The sequence below is a fragment of the Arachis hypogaea genome, chromosome 5 (genome assembly GCF_003086295.3).
Source record: "Arachis hypogaea cultivar Tifrunner chromosome 5, arahy.Tifrunner.gnm2.J5K5, whole genome shotgun sequence".
Classification (NCBI taxonomy): Eukaryota; Viridiplantae; Streptophyta; class Magnoliopsida; order Fabales; family Fabaceae; genus Arachis; species Arachis hypogaea.
The window spans coordinates 102,867,303-102,888,523 of record NC_092040.1 but is presented as its reverse complement, the minus strand read 5'-3'; the positions used below and the strand labels follow the sequence as shown (position 1 = coordinate 102,888,523).

Genomic DNA, 21,221 nt, shown 5'->3' with positions numbered 1-21,221 from the left:
ATTCTTGTGCAAATTTTATAATTAGTTATTTGAAATTAAAATTCAATAATAGAAGTATTATACAATTTAATTTAAGAAATTTGTATTATGATTGAATTACGGTTTATTATATTAAATTGAACTCTTAGAGATTAATTTGTTAGAAATGATTAGATTGATTTTTATAAATACTTTAAGTTTAAGATAAGTAATAGTTATGCATAATTTCTATTTTAATTAGTTATTTTATATAAATTGAAATTAAAGTTGTGATAGAAAAATAATGAAAGGTCATATAATTAAATTTAAAAATAATTGATATTTCAAATTTTAACTGTATTTTATAAAATGTGATTAGTAAGTTCATTTTGTAATTTAAATTAAAAATAATTATTTAAGCTCATCAACAGATTGATATATAGAATTTTATGCATTTTAAAAGTAATCTTTATAGTATTATATTTGAATCTCAAATTGTTATTTTATCTTAAATATTTTATAAAATATTTATATTACTCATATAAATTTTACCCTAACTATAAATTACCAAATAAAAACCTAATTCTAACCTAATTTCACAAATCAACATCGTTCATACACTCAGAAAAGGGGAAAACAGAAGGGAAAATGGGAGAAAACAGGGAAGAGGAGAAATCTAGAGGGGAAGATGGAGAGCTCGAGAGTTAGGGAGTAAGGGAAGGGGAGGAAGACGCTTCGATGATTAAGGAGGCTTCGACTTCTTTACCCTCATGCATCCGCCGCTGCTACCATCATCAACCGAAGCTACTGCGCGTGGAGAGAAGGGGAGACCGCGCCCAATCGTCACCACCGCACTGTGTCCTGCTGCTGCCGCCATCGCGCCTGGGTGTTGCTGTCAAGCTCGCAGCTACCGTCACCATGGAGACTGCCACCATCATCTCTGAAGTCACATCGTCGGTTAGGGCAGCAGAGGGGGAAATACGAACAACCAAGAAGAGGAGGAGAAAACTGGTGGGTGTTTTCTTAGCCATTGCTGCCAAAGGAAGCTCTCCCACGGTTGTCTCCTCCATCACTACCAGGATCGTCGTTCCGATTCCCATTCTCAAAATCGTAACCCCTTTCACCCTTGTTCTGTTTTAAACATTGTTTCTCTGCTATGTTCTTGTTTTACTCATGGTAGCATACACCTCTAATTTAGTTCAGCCCCTTTGCTTCACCTGTTTCTCTACTGCAATTATTTGGAATATTGGCGTTGATACTATTATGAATCTGTTAAAGTTGCTGTCGGTGAGTCTGATGCTACTTCTTTAATTCTGGATTAATCTTTTCCTTGATTACGGTCTATTTACATATTTTATTATCACTGCTATGTTTGTTCTGAGTCGATTATGGTATATACCTTATTTTAAAATCCCCAAGACAGTAATTGCTTCTAATTCCCATCCAATTTGGATCCCATGTTTTGCTGCAACCATAGTTACTGCTGTGAGAGCTAACGCAGCTGCTGTCCTGATTATGTTAAAACACAAGACTGCTGCTATCTCGGTTGAACTTGTTGAGTGGTTAGTAGTGGTTTAGCCAGCTATAATTTCGCCTCCGATTTTTTTTTAATTGCGACATCGAGGTAGGGGTTTAACTTAAACAACTTTAATTTAAAAATGCCTACAAGATTTATTGAATAACTACAAATAGATTTAATAGCTGTGAGTAATTGATTGATTATGTGAATGTTGAATTGTGGCTTAAATTGTGATTGGAATGGTTGAGATTGTAATTTGGAATTGTTGATTTAGTGTTTGATTGATTATGTGGATTGTGAATTGTTTGACAAATAATTGTTGTGAATGCTGAATTTGATGGATTGTATTGGTTGATTACTGTTGAGCTGGTTAGTAAATATATTGTAATGGTAGTGGAATTGATTGGTGATTACTTTGAGATTTGATTTTCAGAGGTACTAAAGGGGTTGAATTTTGAAACACTAAACTACTTGTTGAAAATCTGAGTTTTAAAATGAAACGGCAACTTTGAAAGTGAACCAGCAACTTATTAGAGATTGGAATGGTATGAGATTAAGAGCTAAGAAAACTACAACAAGTATAGTTATTAATATTCAATTTTGAAGGTTTCGTATTAACTGAAGACTTAGTTATGATTTTTTAAAGTTGAATTATAAAATCTGATTTTCTGCTTTACTTTTAAATGAAGTCAGAAAATTTGAAAAGCTATAACTAATTCTGTGGTGATCAGAATTGCTTGAGACCAAGTCTGGATTAAACTTGAGAATATGTGGAGCTAGACTGAAAAATTTGAGATCTTTTCATTAAATATATACACAATTTATGGCAAATTTTTAAAGTTGAGTTATCAAATCTGTCCTGCAGCAGAAGAGTTCAAACAGGGCAGCAACTTGTTTGTATTATTGCGGCTCCTCCGAGCTGAATTTTGGAGCGAAACTAATTTTGTTTTAAAATTTCATTAACTTGGTATATTTCTTTAAAATTTTAGAATTTTAGAAGTTAAGGATTGAGAGTTGTGAATTTTTAAAAATTGGTGATTAAAGTTGGTATATTTGAACAGCGATTGAGTTGCAACCAAGTCACACTTGTTGCTAGATAAGTTAGAAATCTCCAAACTAAATTTTATCCTAATTGAGGTTATGTAGTAAAAGTTGTACAAATTCAAAGATTAAATGTACTAATCTTTTCTTTTTACTGTTGTATGAAAGTTAAATTTTATCTTCATTTTTAAATCACAAATTAAATTGTGCAGGATGATATTAGTTGTATGATCAACGAATTCTATGATTCGGAAAGTTTTCTCACTCCAAATGAAGCTTTTTTACTTGTGAGAGGTGAGAAAAGTGGTGCAAGTTATGGCATAAAGACTTCAAAATCTAAGTTAAGGATTCAAGCATAACTTCAAGAGGCAATGCAAGACCGTGAGGAGGTAACAAAGGAAATAGATGTACTCAAAGAAAAACTTGAAAAGTAACGAACACGGAAAGAGAAAGAATTAGCTCAAATGAAAGCTCAACAAGCCGTTGTGAACTCTTTCATAGCGCACTTTGACAATGAAAGAAACTAGATCCTAAAGGTACTCCTAAAATTGCTTATGGTTTTAATACATTTTTCTAGATGATTCCTATATTATTAGTATAGTTTAATTTGTATATGGATCTATTTATGACATTTTACTTGTGTCATGGTTGAAAAATGACAAATGTCTTATTATTTGGTTTGATAAATTTGGTTGTGTATTGACTGAGAAATAAGTTATGAATTGGTTGTTTTTGTTAGAATCGTAGACGGTGAAAATATCCAAATTTTAGGAGAGGTTCTGCCAAAATTTTTCTAAACATTTTGGATAAAACTTAATGGAAAAAATTATAATTAGTGTTATATCTTGTTTCTAATTTTTTGTTTCGGTTTTTCTTATTTACAGGAGTGTTGAAATGGTAACCACATGCTACCTTGAGGGCTTAAGAATATTTTGATTCATAAAGACACTAATCTATGTTTGAACTTTTAATTTTTGGTTGAACTTATGCAAGACATATAACTTGTAGAACTAATCAATGTACTCACTATTCACTAAGGTTATTTTGTTTTAAAACAATTTTAGCTAAATGAGGCATGTTTGAAGTATGTATATTTTTGCATATTATATAAATGTAGACTTGCTTATTAAAATAGTTAATATATTAGTTAATTTAAAAAATAATTTAGTAAATTATGCATGCAATTTGTATTAAAAAAATTGTTATAAAATAATTATTTTATTTTTGTAACTAAAGAAAAAAAATATTACAAAATCAAGTTACATTTTGTAACAAAATTTTATGATAAGAAAAAATATATTATCACTAAAAATACATTGAAGATAAAAAAATTATTACCACTTTTATAACGATATTTGATTTTTTATATTAGAAAAATTTGTTACAAAATATCACTTTAAATTGTAATAGTTCTATTTTCTGTTATAAAAATTCTTTGTAACGGAACATACTGCGATGACCCCTTTTTTTTGTTACAAAATTCTTTTGTTTTAAAATTTCAATTTTTTGTAACAATCTTTTTGTTATAAATATTACTTTTTTGTAGTTATAAAACTAAAAGTTTAAGAATAATACAATATTAAATAATATTATTAATAATTTTATTAATTATATATATATATATATATATATATATATATATATATATATCACACTAAATCAAACTAATTGCGTGCCCCAATCGAATAAGAGCAAATAAGATACCTATGAATTTGAATAGTGATGTCACCCAATTATTAACTCAAGTGGCTATTCACTTTATTTTTAATTAATTATCAAATTTTAAATAATTAGTTAGCTTCGATAAGAATATGATTAACGTATATTACAGTTATATAAATTAAAATAAACTATAAAATTATTTTTTATATAATAATTATTTATTTTTAAATTATTTTACTAATTTGTTCTCTCTCATTTATTGATTTAAGGGTATGAATAAAAAATATAATTAATATTATATTAGTTTAATTTGTTAATTGAGTAATTATTTATAAAAAATAAAAATAAAAATAGAGAGTTAATGAATAATAAGAGGATTAATTTTTATATAATGAGTCTAACTAAAAAATAGCTATGTAAGAGCAAAAAGTTATTAAAAAATAATTTTAACATAATTTTTTTTAAAAGAGAAAAAAATGAAACATTAAATTATGAAAAGAACAAAAAAATATTAAAGAGAATGACATTATTTTGGATAGTAAAATATATATATATATATAGCTACTAAATCAATTATTCAGAATCAAATATATGTATAAACCAAACATACTCTAATATTACACGAAAATCTCCAAATAAATAACGTTACATGTATGTCTTTGTTCATATATTTATATAAATTAAATTTATTGAATTTGAATTAGATTTTTTGGTACTAAATCGAATTAAACATATTTGAATTAGTAGTGTTTTATATACTTACATAATCAAATTTATTAAATTTAAATTAGCTATTATAGTGATAAATTAAATCTAGTTTATTTAATTTACTACTATACAACACGTATATATATTTACTATATAACACCCTAACTTTTAGCACCTCATGATCGTATCAAAAGTAAGGCGTTACTAACCTAATTCCTTTTATTATATATTTAATATTGAACCTTTACACGTAAATCTATCGATAGTTTTACTAAAACTATAACTTTTTCAACAAATACAAACAACACATATTCACATACTTAATATTAATAATATATTGTAGTATTACATACAAAAACAATTACAGAACCTACTCCTCTGAATAAAACTCTAACTAACAAGGTGAGGGGAAAATAATTTCTAATAACTCAACTCGTAAACATATCCCTTTGTGCTTCCGTAATTTCGCAATAAGCCTTCGCACCTGTAGCTAAAAGGGGGTGGAAATAACGGATAAGAACTCGGGAGTTCTTAGTAGGGTTAGGGTTAGAAGTTAAATTCATTATCCAAATTTAAAACTCATATTTTTCTTATAAAAATTTCACAAAAATGACATTTCATATATTTCACTGCTTACTTAAGAAACCATTTTAACCAAGCTTATCGCTGATCCTTCCAATCACGGCCTTTGCCCCAAATCAAATCAACTCGGACTACGGCCAATTCAACACAAATCACCATTAGAACTCAATCACAAAACAAATTCAATCATAGGCACAAACAATGCAAGACATGTTAGAGATAAGTGTGTATGTCCAACAAAATACTATCATGAATTATTATTATTATTATTCCTTTTTATAAGAATAAGCTTTTATAATTTATGATAGTGTCCTTAATTAAAAATTAGAAACGAATAATTACGATAGGAATCGTAATAATGAGATATACGTTTTTTTAGTACTTTTAATTTAAATTGTTCTTAATCGTAGAATCACTAAAAATGGGACATTAGTGATTCGGATAGATTAAGGCTTGGTTTGGTAAAGCTTTTTGAAGATGTGCTTGTACTTTTTAAAAACTCAAGCTCCTCATTTTGTGTTTGGTAAATCAAAAAGATCATGTGCTTGTGCTTGCAGCTTTTAAAAGACTGGGGTACTTTTGAAAGCACCTAGGATAGAGCTTTTCAAAGTTGGCTTGTGCTTTTCAAAATTTAAAAGTCTAATATAACCTCATATGTTAACTAATTTTCAAATTTAATGTTTGCATTTATGTCTATTATAGTATTTTTAAATTTTAAAAGCTATTTTACCAAACACAATTGATGTTGCTTATGTTTATTAAAAGTTGTTTTTGATTTGATTTACCAAACATAAATGCTACAACTTTTAAAAAGCCATCTTTTAAAAGTTAACTTTTATAAGCTACTTTTAAAAAGTAAAAGCTTTACCAAACTAAGCCTAATATATATATAATAGTCTTCATTAGATGAAGATTAATAGATCTCATTTGTTAAATTATATATATAAATGGTATATATAGAGATATAACCATTGAATTGACTCACTCTAAGAATTTCTAATGGTTATAATTACCGTATATTTGTCAATAGAATATTCTTATGATGAACATAATATTAGAATTTTTCTTTGACCTACGACTATCATAGTAATTAACAATGTATTTGTTATACTTTGATTCCGGACACCTAACACCCTATGGTGTTAGTTGAATGGACATTGGATATGATTTAAATACTTGTAGAATTAATGATTAGTCAAAATGGAACCTATCAACTATGGTAATGAGTTTGAGCTCTACGATTATAATGAATGAAATAAACAATGCCTTGGCCAAGGGGTTTGAATGAATTAAGAAATGAGTTTTTTAAGTCATTCATAATTCATTATAATAATGGTAACAAGTTAGAGTTTGACAATCAAACCGTACTCTAAAAGTTAGCCAAGAGCTAAAAAGATGGAAGGAGTTGTATTTTTGTTCATCTTGGGTTCTTAGTAAAAAAAATATTATTACTTCATACTATCGGGTCGTCAAGGAGCGTTGCTAGACGCCAACCTTGATTAGTAATTCTACAGTGGTATCAGAGTCATGGCCCTTTTGTGTTTAAAATTTTATTACAAAAATTTACAGAATTAATAGGATTAATTTAAGTTTTGTTATTATAGTGAATGTGATTCATAATAATGGCATGGGATGCTATTGTCAAAATTATAAATTTATATGGGATAAAATTATATGTATATTATGGAACATTCTGTTAATATTATTTTTATTTATTTATGAAATAAAACTGAAAGAAAAAAAAAGGATAAATAAATTTTATACTTTGTTTACAAGGAGTTACCTGACAACCAGGAGATTCATTTTTAAGGATAAAATTTATATATGTATTTGATATATGGAATGGATTAATTTTTACTTGAACCTAGACAACCTAGGGGTGTAAAATATAATTCAATTAAATAATAACCTGACAACCAGGTAATTATTTGGGATTAAAATTGTATGTGATACATTTAATCATCTATTTAAAATTTTATGAGTAATGACTTGACAACCAAGATACTCATTCATGATTTTAGATATTTTTTTTAAGAAATAAAGATTTCTTAATTTTCTATAATAATAATTATTGTAGAAAATATTATTTGTATGTGTGAATACGTACTTATATTTGTTTTTCCTTTTAGATTCATAAATAATATGTTTGCTTTATCACTGCGTGGCATACTTGAAAATAACAAATTGGGTGGAGCCAATTATGATGATTGATATCACAATTTGAGAATAGTAAATTTAGTATGACTAATATACTACCCGCTTAGTATTGAACCTATGGGGTCACACACTAACGAGTGTTCTAATCATTGGTAAATAATCATTTAATTATTATTTTGATTAGATCAAATAAATAATTATATTAATTCAAATGGAGTATTATTATATTCTTTGCTAGCACCATGAATATAATAATATTATAATTGAGAATATTAAATAATTAATTATTTATTCTATGATGAGTTTTAAATATGGATAAGATCCTAACTGATTTTGTTTTAAATTAAGTTATAATTTAATTCACAAATCAGTCACCAATCTCATACTATATATGTGTATATGATAAGAGAAAGAAAACACAAGTTTTCTCTTTTTACCTCCACATACACAAATATTTCAAATTCTTAGTGAAGAATTGCTTGTGCAAGGAGTTGCAAGAAACTTCTCAGTTCAATCCATCGGTCAAAGAGTTGACAACAAGGATTAGTCTCGGTGTGAATACACATAGTACCTTCATACTATTGAAGAAGAAAGCTTTATTCACTAGGGTACTCAGGTATTGGCATCTAACCCATCTTATTTTAATAAAGTTTTAAGCACAAAGATAGATCAATAGGATTACTTATTACTTTCGCTGCGTGTTATGAACACTTGTAATTCTACAGTGGTATCAGAGTCATGGCCCTTTTGTGTTTAAAATTTTATTACAAAAATTTACAGAATTAATAGGATTAATTTAAGTTTTGTTATTATAGTGAATGTGATTCCTAATAATGGCATGGGATGCTATTGTCAAAATTATAAATTTATATGGAATAAAATTATATGTATATTATGGAACATTCTGTTAATATTATTTTTATTTATTTATGAAATAAAACTGAAAGAAAAAAAAAGGATAAATAAATTTTATACTTTGTTTACAAGGAGTTACCTGACAACCAGGAGATTCGTATTCAAGGATAAAATTTATATATGTATTTGATATATGGAATGGATTAATTTTTACTTGAACCTAGACAACCTAGGAGTGTAAAATATAATTCAATTAAATAATAACCTGACAACCAGGTAATTATTTGGGATTAAAATTGTATGTGATACATTTAATCATCTATTTAAAATTTTATGAGTAATGACTTGACAACCAAGATACTCATTCATGATTTTAGATATTTTTTTTAAGAAATAAAGATTTCTTAATTTTCTATAATAATAATTATTATAAAAAATATTATTTGTATGTGTGAATACGTACTTATATTTATTTTTCCTTTTAGATTCATAAATAATATGTTTGTTCTATCACTGCGTGGCATACTTGAAAATAACAAATTGAGTGGAGCCAATTATGATGATTGATATCACAATTTGAGAATTGTTCTCATGCATGAAAGGCTAATTGATATAATCGATAAGCCTGCTGTTACGGCCCCAGTTCCTGAAGAGGATGGAAGTATTGATAATGAGGCAACCAAGGCTTATGAGAAGTACTTGAAAAATTGTCTTACTGCCAAATGCATCATTCTGACATCCATGGGTTCTGATCTTCAGAGGCAACATCAGGATATGGATTCACCAACTATTGTTGAACATCTTAAGAAGATGTATGGTGCACAAAGTAAGACAGGCCGATATCAATTGTCCAAAATTTTGTTTAGATCTACACTTGATGTGAACTCTCCTGTTGGATCCCATGTTCTTAAGATGATTGATCTTATTGAACAACTTGAGAAGTTGAGATGCAAATTGGGCAAAAAACTTTCACAAAATTTGATCTTGCAATCTCTTTCAGAAACTTTTTCACAATTTATTGTTAGCTTTAATATGATTAAAGTAAGCTGTGATCTTCATGAAATGCTCAACATGCTAATTGATTATGAGAATCAAATTGCATCTAAAAAAAAGAAAGGAGTTGCTATGGTAGTTGGCAACTCTTCTAAGAAGAAAGGAAAGTAGAAAGCAAAAGGAAATGGAAAGAATAATTTTAAAGAGAACCCATGGCACCTAAGGGTGGTGTGACCAAACCCAATGGCAAGCAAGAAAAGACTGACAAAAATGATGCTGAATGCTTTTATTGTAAAAGCAAAGGTCATTGGAAAAGAAACTGCAAGGAGTACCTTGCTTCTTTGAAAACCAAAGAGAAAGATAAGACATACTTGAAAACAGTTTTCATGATTTCTTTGGCTACTATTAATTCTTCTATATGGGTATTAGATACCGGAAGTGCTCATAATATTTGGAATTCGTTGCAGGGACTACGAGTAAGTAGATGGCTGAAGAAGGGAGAAACTTACCTTCAAGTCGGGAATAGAGCAAATGTTGTTGCTTTAGCTATAGGATCTATTTCTTTAGCAATGCCTACGGGCAAGACATTAGTATTGAAAAATTGTTATTATGTTCTTAATTTTGTTGCAAATGTTATTTCTATTTCTATGTTGGACAAATGTGATTTTTATTTTAATATTAAAAATGGCATTTGTTCTACTTATTATGGTGATGACTTATACGTAAATGGCTATCTCCAATATGGCATTTATATTCTTCCCGATTTAAATAGTAATTCTGTCATGTATGTTTCTACTCTCAAAAGAGAGAGGAATAATCAAGTAAATCAATCATATCTTTGACATTGTAGACTTGGTCATATAGGAGAAAAAAGAATTTCTAAGTTATATAAAGAAGGTTACCTTAACAAATATAATTATGAATCATATGTAACTTGTGAATCCTGTCTCAAAAGAAAAATGACCAAAACTCCATTTATGGGACATGGAGAAAGGACTACAGAATTATTGGGACTAATACATACAGATGTTTGTGGACCAATGAAAATTCAAGTCAAAGGAGGATATTCTTATTTTATCACTTTCACTGATGATATGTCTAGATATGGCTTTGTGTATCTTATGAAACACAAATCTGAGTCATTTGAAATGTTCAAAATTTTTCGCAGTGAAATTAAAAATCAAACAGGTAAAAGCATTAAGGTGCTTAGATCTGATAGAGGAGGAGAATATCTAAATGATCATTTTCTTGAGTACTTAAAGAAAAATGGGATTCTTTTTCAATGGACACCTCCTAGTACCCCACAACACAATGGTGTTTCAGAGAGGAGGAATCGAACTTTATTAGATATGGTTCGATCCATGATGGGTTTTACTGATCTTCCATTGAATTTAGGGGGTTATGCTTTAGAAACAGCAGCATATTTAGAGAGCAATTACAGAACATAGAATCCAATCACAAGCACACACAATTATAGAAAACACAACCACAAACAAATATGCACAAACAAATATGATGCATGTCTATTCCTATATAGGCCATGAGTTCATGTATCGGTTTGTTACCCGATTTCCGACACTGGTCCTGAGATAAGCGTTTTGTATCGCTGTCCTTATTTCAGCCAACGTCCCCTCCATGAGCGCTACGTATTGCCGTCCTCATGGAGGAATCTTTCTTTCGGACTTCAGTGAGCGCTACGCATTGCCATCCTCACTGAGCCGTCGCTATAGTATCAAGTGAGCGTTACGCATCGCCGTCTCCACTAGATACTTGGCACTAAGGTCCAAACAGCACTCAATTTCTTTTTAATCTTTGCTCTCTACTCTACTGTGGCAGAGATACCTTTAATTAATATATTCTTTTCTATCTACTCTACTGTGGCAGACATTCTTTAGTTTCTTTTATTCTTTTAATTCTTTTGTTCTCTGTTCTTTATTGAGTTATATTTCCACTTAACCAACAACCTTTGTCTGAGTTTGGCTTCCAGTGCCATAACCTCTGTAAGCAACGTCTGTCTTATAGATGCGACTCTCTTGAGCCGATGTATACAGACATAACCTCTGTAAGCAACCTCTGTCTTGCAGGTGCGACCATCCCCTAAATTAGTCGATGTATCTCTGAAAAGCAAATCTTGGTGGACTCACCACCATATCTCTGCTTATCTCATTTTCTTTTCATTCATTCATTATTTCTTTCTTTCTTTTCTTTCTTATCATTCTACAATATAAATTGTCTTCGCATTATTCCCTTGCCTTTCCTTAAGTGGCTTATAAAAAAGAATTATAAAGTTCTTTAATTAAGTATGCATTCTCTAAAACTTTTAAGATTATTCAGCTTACTTGTTTTCTCATTAATATTACACATTATAATACAAAATAATATCTTTGGTAAATACTAATTATAATAATGATTTATTTTAATATAAATGAGTAATTTTAAAGAAGTATTTAAAACAATATTTATAATCTTCTTTTTAAAATTCAGTTTATAAAACTTTATTTTTAAACATTTACTAATTACTTTATAAATCACAAACTTTTTAATATTCTATTTTTAACCTTAATATTTTATAAAATTATATTTGAACCTTAACTTATTTTTAAATTTATAAAAATAACCTGAATTTTTATAAAATACTCATTTTATTCCTGAACTTTACTTATTACCCAAAATACCTAAAAACTTATATAATTATAAAATTTACCTTAATTTTATATACAAATACAATGTTACCTTTTAAAAATAAAATTTAATTACTAATCTCCCTCTCATACTAAAAGTGAAACCCTTAACCTTTTTCTTTCAAAATATTACTTGTATTTTAATTCCTTTTTTAGTCTTTCGGTTATCGATTTTTTTCAACTTTTAATTTAATCTTTCAACCACCAAATCTCATCAATTTCCTCAAAATACCACATTACAACAGTCTGCAAAACCATTAAAACAACCACAATTAAGCTGTTTCTGATAAGTCATAGTCAAACCAATAAATCACAAACAACAATAATAATTCAACATAAACTCATTCAAACTCAATCAATAATTAACCAAATCAACATTCACTTATCAAATTCACATTTAATTATTATAAATTTATCAAAACCTACCTTCATACGAAATCAAAATAACGGAAGCTCCGGAGAAGTTTTCTGACCGAGTCGCTGAAGAAGAAAACGTCAGAAATTGCTTGTACCTCATAGAATTTTAATTGGCCGAACTTAAAGAAAAGAAGAGCTACATCCCCGTCAACTTCTATCGAACAAAAATAACGCCAACACAAAAAAAAAAGATACGAACATTTTTATCAGATTAGATTTTTTATTAGACTTATAAATCTAAAATAATCGGGATTGAAAACACCACGGTTATAAAGGTTCTCACGCTCCTCTCTCTCGGTTCTCTTTCTTTTTTCTTTCTTATGGCATTAAAAATAAATTAATAATGATGATTAAATGAGTTTTGATGAAGTGAATGTGTGTTGTCAAGGTTATTATATATATCCATATATATATTAAAGCCACGTTTTTGCCTTTCTTTATCTTTACTATGTATATATATAATGAATATATACAATGGCATATATGTATAATAATGGCCTTCGGCCACTTTCTTTTCCTTATTTTTTTTGAATAATAATAATAATAATAAATTTAATTTTTATTTTAAGAAATTATTTTTTGACAAATAATTTAAATTTAATAGAATAAGTAATAATTAAATTTCAATAATCATAAAATTCTATTTAATTATTTTTATTAAAAATAATTTTTAAAAAATAAAATTTTAATATAATATAATAACTCATAATTAACTAATTATTTAATTTTTAAAAATTTAAGGTGTTGTATACTACCTGTACAAAATATTGATTTATTAATGAAAAAATATCTCTCGTTTGAATTTAGATAAAATATAAAAAATAAAATGAATAAGAATAAAAAATTAACTTTTGTGTTTTAGTTTAAATTCTAGAAAATCTATATTTTTATACACTTATAAATTTAAAACGGAATAATAAATAATTTTTAAAAATTTATTAAAAATCATCATTTGACTCATTAGCATCTAAAGAATCATTATTGAGATTTTTTATATTGAAAAAATTAATATAAAGTTTAGCCATTTAAAGTGGCATATATAAGAGTTAAAACTTGAATTTTTTTTTAGAGAAGTAACACATAGTTATACATTATTAAATGACCAATTATATTTATACAATATATAATTTGAGAAATAATTAAAATATTGTATCAATTAAATGATCATTTAATTTGTGAAATTAAGTATAAAATGTATTGTTTTGGTGTATGTATTTAATTATCATTTTACAAATTAAATGATAATTTAATTGATATAGTATTTTAATTATTTCTTAAGTTATATATTGCTTTAAATAAAGCTGGTCATTTTATAATGTATAACTATATGTTATTTCTGACTCTGAAAAAATTCAAGTTTTAACTCATATGGCACCTTGGAGGGTTATACTTTATATTAACTTTTCCAATATCAATGATTCTTTATATGCTAAATGAGTCAAAGAATTATTTTTAATAAATTTTCAGAAATCATTTATTATTCTGTTTAAAATTCATAAATTTAGGCAAATATTGATTTTTTAGACTTTGAACTAAAACATAAAAGTTGAATTTCTATTCTTATTTATTTTGATTTTTTTTATATTTTATTTGAATTCAAATGGAATATTTTATTATTGACATTTATGTTTTAAAATTAATAATAATAAATGTCAATAATCAGGTAATAAATCGAATCAAGCTATTCGATTTATTATATATATGTTGTGCAGTAGTAACTCGAATTAACTATATTCAATTTATATATATTCAGTGTACTAGTAGTAAATTGAATCCACTAAATTCGATTTAGCACTATAATGGCTAATTTGAATTCATTGAATTTGATTTATGTAGATATAAAATACTACTTGATATGGCAAGCTATCAATACGAGTTATAACTCGGTATCTTACGTTATAACTCGGTCTTTATGAGCTATAACTCGGCCAGTCAACACTCCCATCGTAACCGACGTATAAAACGGACAGCAGCCCGTTACGCTATCAACCATTTTAAACCTGACGTTAATGCTTGGAAATATAACGGACGACAAACTCTCTATATAAAAGCAAGGTAAAGTTGTTTTCTAGGTACACTTCTGAATAATACATATTACCGACTTAAGCTTTGGAGTGCCTTTGCAGGTACACTCCTCCCTCTCGCCACTGTTCGTATTCCCACATTATTTCGCAAAGGAAAGCTCGGCTTTGAGGACTTGACGATCAGCCATCAAGGTGATTGCTCGGCCATTATCTGTTGTTAGAGGCCGACTTATTCCACAGGAAAGATCAATTGGCGCCCACTGTGGGGCCAAAGAAATAAGTTCTCTCCCTTTTTGGTCCCATTACCTTCGCTCACACCCATGGCTGACGCACCACCCCCTTCCACATCCGAACTTTTGCGAATGGTAACCGACCTACAGCAAGCCAATCAGCGGATGGTAGATGAGAATCAAATAATAGCTGCTCAAATCGCTGAACTGAACCATGCTCAGATCGAAGATAACAATGCTCATCGACAGCAAACAGAAGACAACGAGCATCATTCCAGCCCCTCCCACGGCTCGGAGACCAACCAAGCTGGGGAAGCGCAGCCTGAAGACGAAAACGAGGATCCTGACGTGCTTATAGGACCCTTCACGCCAGAAGTAATGAACTTCGAGCTACCAAAAAGATTCATCCTGCCCCTAACCCTCACACCTTATGATGGGCTCGGAGACCCGAAGAAATTTCTCAAAAAATTCAGATCAATAATGATCGTCAATGGTGCATTAGATATTGTTTTATGCCGTTATTTTCTAAATTATTTAGACGGTCCTGCACTTGATTGGTTGTGTGCTTTGTCTGCAGGTTCTATCTCACGATTTCAGCAGCTGGCCAAGCTATTTGAAGAACACTTCGCTGGATCCGTGATCTACCTGCACGATTCCGATTATCTGAATACGATCAAGCAGGGACCCAATGAAAGTTTAAAAGACTACATGACCCGCTTCACCAAAGTCGCCATTAATATACCCGACCTCCACCCCGAGGTTCACCTACACGCAAATAAAAGCGGAATCCGGCCTGAGAAGTTCCAAGAAACCATCACGGTAGTCAAGCCAAGGACCCTTGCGGAGTTTCGAGAAAAAGCAAAAGGCCAAATTGATATCGAAGAGCTCAGACACGCTCAGAAATTTGAGAAGGCGTATTACCGAGATGAAGATAAGGCTCCGAGCACTAAGAAAAATTTTAAACTAACCCCTCGATTTGATTCCTATACGCAGTTCAACACTAAGCGAGAGGACATAATCAAAGAAATCTTAAATTCAAAGCTAATCAAGCCACCAAGGAAGGCCGGTACCTATCAAGATACCAAGAATGTGGACAAGTCTAAATATTGTGCTTTCCACCAGAAGCACGGCCACAACACTGACGACTGTGTGGTGGCAAAGGACCTCCTAGAATGCCTAGCTAGGTAAGGACACCTTGACAAATACATTGGGGGTCACATACAGAAACGCAGCACACATCCCACAACCAATGACTTGTCCGAGCAACTAAACCAAGGAAAAGAGAAGGTATCTTCAAGCCAATACGAAAAACCACGAGGTATAATTAATTGTATTTCAGGAGGATACGCCAGTGAAGGATCCTCAAATTTGGCCAGAAAGAGATCATTCCGAGCAATATACTCGGTGAATGGACCAGAACATGAGGTTGAAACCGCAAACCAACCACCACAATTAACTTTTACACACGCCGACCTCGATTCCAGCATCCATAATTTAGATGATTCTGTGGTCATCACTCTTCAATTGGAAGATCTATTGGTAAGGAAAGTTCTCCTAGATCCCAGAAGCAGCGCCGACGTTCTGTTTTACTCAACATTCCAAAAGATGAAGTTGAGTGACAACATACTCTTGTCAACAGGACGAGACCTAGTCAGCTTCTCGGGAGAACGCATTCCAATATTGGGTTCAATGTGGTTACAAACCACACTGAGTGAGCATCTTCTTTCAAAAACATGTGATATTTAATATTTAGTAGTAGATTGCTTTAGCACATATAATCTTATACTTGGCCGACCTTTCTTAAACAAGTTCGACGTAATTGTCTCTACAGTTCACCTATGTGTCAAGTTTCCTCTGCAGGACGATCAAGTTGTAACAATTCACGGGGATCATAAAGAAGCACGCCAATGTTACAACATCAGCATGAAACTCCCAAGTCGTTCCAAGCAACGAGTCAACAACGTCAACCTTGTCACCAACACCTCGGCATTAGCTGACCTTGATCCAAGATTCGACTTTCTTGAACGACCTACACCATCAGGCGACTTACAAAAAGTTTATTTCAATAATGATCCTAACAAATTTACTTATGTAGGTACGTCAATCAGCATGGCGAAACTAAAGGCCATCACTAGCTTTCTACAAGAACAAGCCGACCTATTTGCATGGACGCCGTCAGACATGCCCTGCATCGACCCACAAATCATCAGCAACAAACTAGCAATCAACTCGTCCACCCGACCAGTACAGCAGAAGAAAAGAAAACTCGGCGAGGAAAAGAAAAGGGCGTCCCTAGAAGAAACTCAAAAGCTCATCAATGCAGCATTCATCAAAGAAATCAGATTTACTTCCTAGCTGGCCAATGTGGTAATGGTAAGGAAACAAAATGGTAAGTGGCGCATGTGCGTCGACTTTAGTAGATAACGCCTCAGGTTATGCTACCTTAAGTTTTATGGATGCGTATTTGGGTTATAATCAAATCCTCATGCACCCTTCTGATCAAAGTAAAATGGCATTTAACACCGATTTTGGCAACTACGCCGCTACAACATGCGCCTCAACCCAGAGAAATGCACATTCGCCGTTCAAGGTGATAAGTTTTTAGGATTTTTACTAACAAGCAGGGGCATTGAGGCAAACCCAGACAAATGCCGAGCAGTTATGGATATAACAAGCCCAAAGACAGTAAAAGAAGTACAACACCTCACAGGAAGACTTACTGCCCTATCGAGATTTGTTCCATGTTTATCTTCAAAATCTATTCTTTTTTTCAAACAATAAAAAAGAAAAGCAAATTTCAATGGAATGACGATTGTGAAAGAGCTTTTACCAAACTAAAACAACTCTCTCACAACCGCCGATTTTGCAAAAACCTCTCTAAGGGGAGGATTTGTTTTTATATTTATCAGTTACTGATTGGGCGATAAGTTCTGCTCTTGTTACATAAAGGAACAAAACTCAGCATCCGATATATTTTGTCAGTAAAACTTTACAACATGCTGAGCTCAACTTTCCGAGGATCGAAAAGCTTGCTTTAGCTCTAATATTTTCGGCGCGATGACTCCGTCCTTATTTCCAGAGCCATGTAATCTATGTTAGAACAAATCATCCATTAAGACAGGTGTTACACAAATCAGAAATTGCAGGCAGACTTATAAAATGGGCAATCGAATTATCCGAGTTCGACATCAGGTATCAATCCAGAGGACCCATTAAGTCCCAATTCTTGGCCGATTTTATTGCAGAGCTTACAATACCATCAGAAGAGGACCATACAAAGCAATGGACTTTATATGTGGATGGCTCATTCAACAATTGAGGCTGTGGAGCTGGAATCCGTCTGGAGGCTGACGATGGCTTTATCCTAGAACATTCCTTACATTTAGCTTTTAAAGCCAACAACAACCAATCCGAATATGAAGCCCTACTCGCTGGACTTCGACTTTGTTTAGATCTCCAAATATCGGCCATAAAGGTATACTATGACTCCTTACTGATAGTGTAGGAAGTAAACGACCTTTTTCAAGTAAGGGATCCTCTTCTATCTAAATATCAACTATTAGTGAAAAATTTAACTTCAAAGTTCTCCCAATTTGAAATACAACACATACCACGAGAAAAAAACCAAAGGGCTGACATTTTATCTAAACTCGGCAGCACGCAATCCAACTTATCTACACTACATCAATTCACTATAACATCTCCAAGTGTTAGTCTAACAAATGTGTTAAGTGTTACACAGGAAAAGGATTGGAGGAATGACTTCGTACAATACATACAAACATGTCATATACCAGATAAGGTCGGTAATACGAAGAAGTTCTGCAGACAAGCATCTTTTTTCACATTACTCAACGGAACTCTATACAAACGAGGATATACTCGCCCATTGCTAAAATGCCTTAACAAGCCTGAAGCCGACATAGCATTATCCGAAGCACACGAGGGAATCTGCAGAACACATACTGGTGCTCGGAGCTTAACCTCAAAAGTCCTCCGCGCCGGTTTCTTCTGGCCGACTTTAAAACAGGATAGCAAACACAAAATTCGAACCTGTAACAATTGCCAGAAACATGCGCCACTCATACACATTCCTGCCGAGCAACTGCACCACTCTGATATTAGTCGGCCTTTCAACTAATGGGGGTTAGATATACTCGGTTCGTTCCCCACGGCACCGGGCCAGGTAAAATTTCTCATAGTAGCAATTGATTATTTCTCAAAATGGGTGGAAGCCCAACCTTTAGCCAATATTACATCCTAAAAAATGATTTCTTTCGTTTGGAAAAACATTATTTGCAGTTTTGGAATTCTTTACCATATCATAACTGACAATGGTCGCCAGTTCGCCGATCAGAAATTTCAGTCTTTTTTGTAGAACCTCAAAATAAGGCAACATTTCGCCTCCGTTGAACACCCTCAAACAAATGGACTAGCAGAGGCCGCATATAAGATCATCTTACATGCACTAAAGAAAAAGCTAGATGATGCCAAAGGCCTCTGAGCCGAGCTAATACCTGAAGTCCTTTGGGGATATAATACAACCCCACAGTCATCAACAAATGAAACACCATTCAGACTTGTGTATGGCTCTGAAGCTATGATACCATTGGAGATTTCACAAAGCTCAATCAGAACCCAGCTCGACAACCAAGACGAAGCTCGACAAGCCGACCTAGATATCATTGAAGAAATAAGAGACATCGCCACATTACGACAACGTGCGGCACAACAGACTATAGCTCGGCACTACAACAAAACAGTAAAAAGCCGATCATTTGAGAAAGGCGATTTAATACATTGGAAGACAGAAACTGCTCGAAGACCACCATCCCATGAGAAGCTCGCAGCAAACTGGGACGGTCCATACCGAGTAGCAGATGTCCTTGGCAATAGAGTATACAAGCTAGAATCAATAGATGGTAAAATCCTACCTAATACCTGGAATGTTTCTTCCCTAAAAAAATTTTATAGTTAAAAAGTCAGGGTCAGGCTTGTACTCTTTTTCCTACTACCAAGATTTTTCCCAAAAGGTTTTGTTTGGAGAGATTTTAACGAGGCTAGCCTACCTGCACCTTTGTATCCAAAGGATCATCACTTTACTATGTATGGGCAATAAAGTATATCTTAATATATCTACCAACTTTACTACCTACTCATTCCAACAGTTACTTTTACAATTCAATGAATAGATACAAGTTTATCTATTAACAAAATTGGCAAACATTCTCAAAGCAATCCGAGCTTTCTCGGCAGTCATACAAACAAAAGGAATATTCTGCACAAAAATTCCAATCAATTAAAGCTTTTTCAAAATTCAAAACAAAAGTAAGATTATCAAACTCAGTAGCAACCATCACAATCTATTATTTATTACATCAACAAAAGACTAAAAAACATACAAAGTTCTAAACAAAACAGCACAACAAATACTAGGCATTTTCGGCCTCATCCTCAAAGACACCATCATCTTCAACCATTTCACCATCACGAACAATCTTTCCAGGATCCATCTTAGATAAATCAAAATTTGGTGCAAGAAACTTCACCTGCAACGATGCCATTTCAAAACCCTCAACAAATGAATCCAGTATCTCATCCCTTTTCTTCTTCTCCATTTCTTTAAACTGAGCAGTTACCTCAATCAACCGAGATTTCATGCTCGCCAAATCGGCTTCCTTTTTCTTCAAATCTTCAACATCCTTAGCATAACTCTCCTTTGTTTCCTTCAACTGCTTTTCAATATCGACCAACTTAGTTTCAAGCTCGGCAACAACATCTTTACTCTTAGTCAATTCATCTTTCAAAAGTAAGACCTCATCTCTCTCAAATTTAACCTTCTTATGTTTTAACTCCTGGCTACGCCCTAAGCTGGCAAGCCGCAAACCAACAACCTACAAATAATAACTACTATGAATTATACATAGCCTATACCAGCAAACAAAACCAGCATAAAAATAATCGAACCTTACTTGCATATACTGCCCGACCACCATTTCCCCTACCTCATTGGCCAAAGAAACGTCGGCTGAGGACTGACAATACACATCCGCCACAGCCATATAAGGATACTCCTTACCCCACACAGATAAAACCTCATTCTGATCGGACATTTCATGAAGCCTTTTTTAATTTATCACAAAAGATTGAATTTCTTCCAAGGAAACCACCCGCTCCTTCCCACTAGAAGCCTCTGATAGTTCAACCACATCAGATTTTCTTTTCTTTAATATTACCTTAGTACGCCCCTTAAGGGGCTGACTAACTTCCCCTGCCATTTTCACGATTTGACGACGAAACTTCTTTCTCCAAATTCTTATTCTTAAATTGAGACCTCAACGACGCAGCAGATACACCAGGATACTTACCACCTGCAGAGACCAAGAAAAGAACA

At 31.9% G+C, this 21,221-nt stretch overlaps 1 protein-coding gene across 1 annotated transcript; it reads left to right on the top strand.

Annotated features, from left to right (window-relative positions):
• Positions 1-9,073: 9,073 nt before the first annotated feature.
• On the top strand, positions 9,074-9,646 carry LOC112803906 (uncharacterized). Its single transcript, XM_025847360.1, has one exon. It carries the CDS (start codon positions 9,074-9,076, stop codon positions 9,644-9,646), a length of 573 nt encoding a protein of 190 aa, XP_025703145.1.
• The last annotated feature ends 11,575 nt before the right edge of the window (positions 9,647-21,221 follow it).

Coding starts and splice junctions, on each gene's coding strand:
- LOC112803906 (XM_025847360.1), top strand. CDS start 9,074: ATGCATGAAAGGCTAATTGATATAATCGATAAGCCTGCTGTTACGGCC.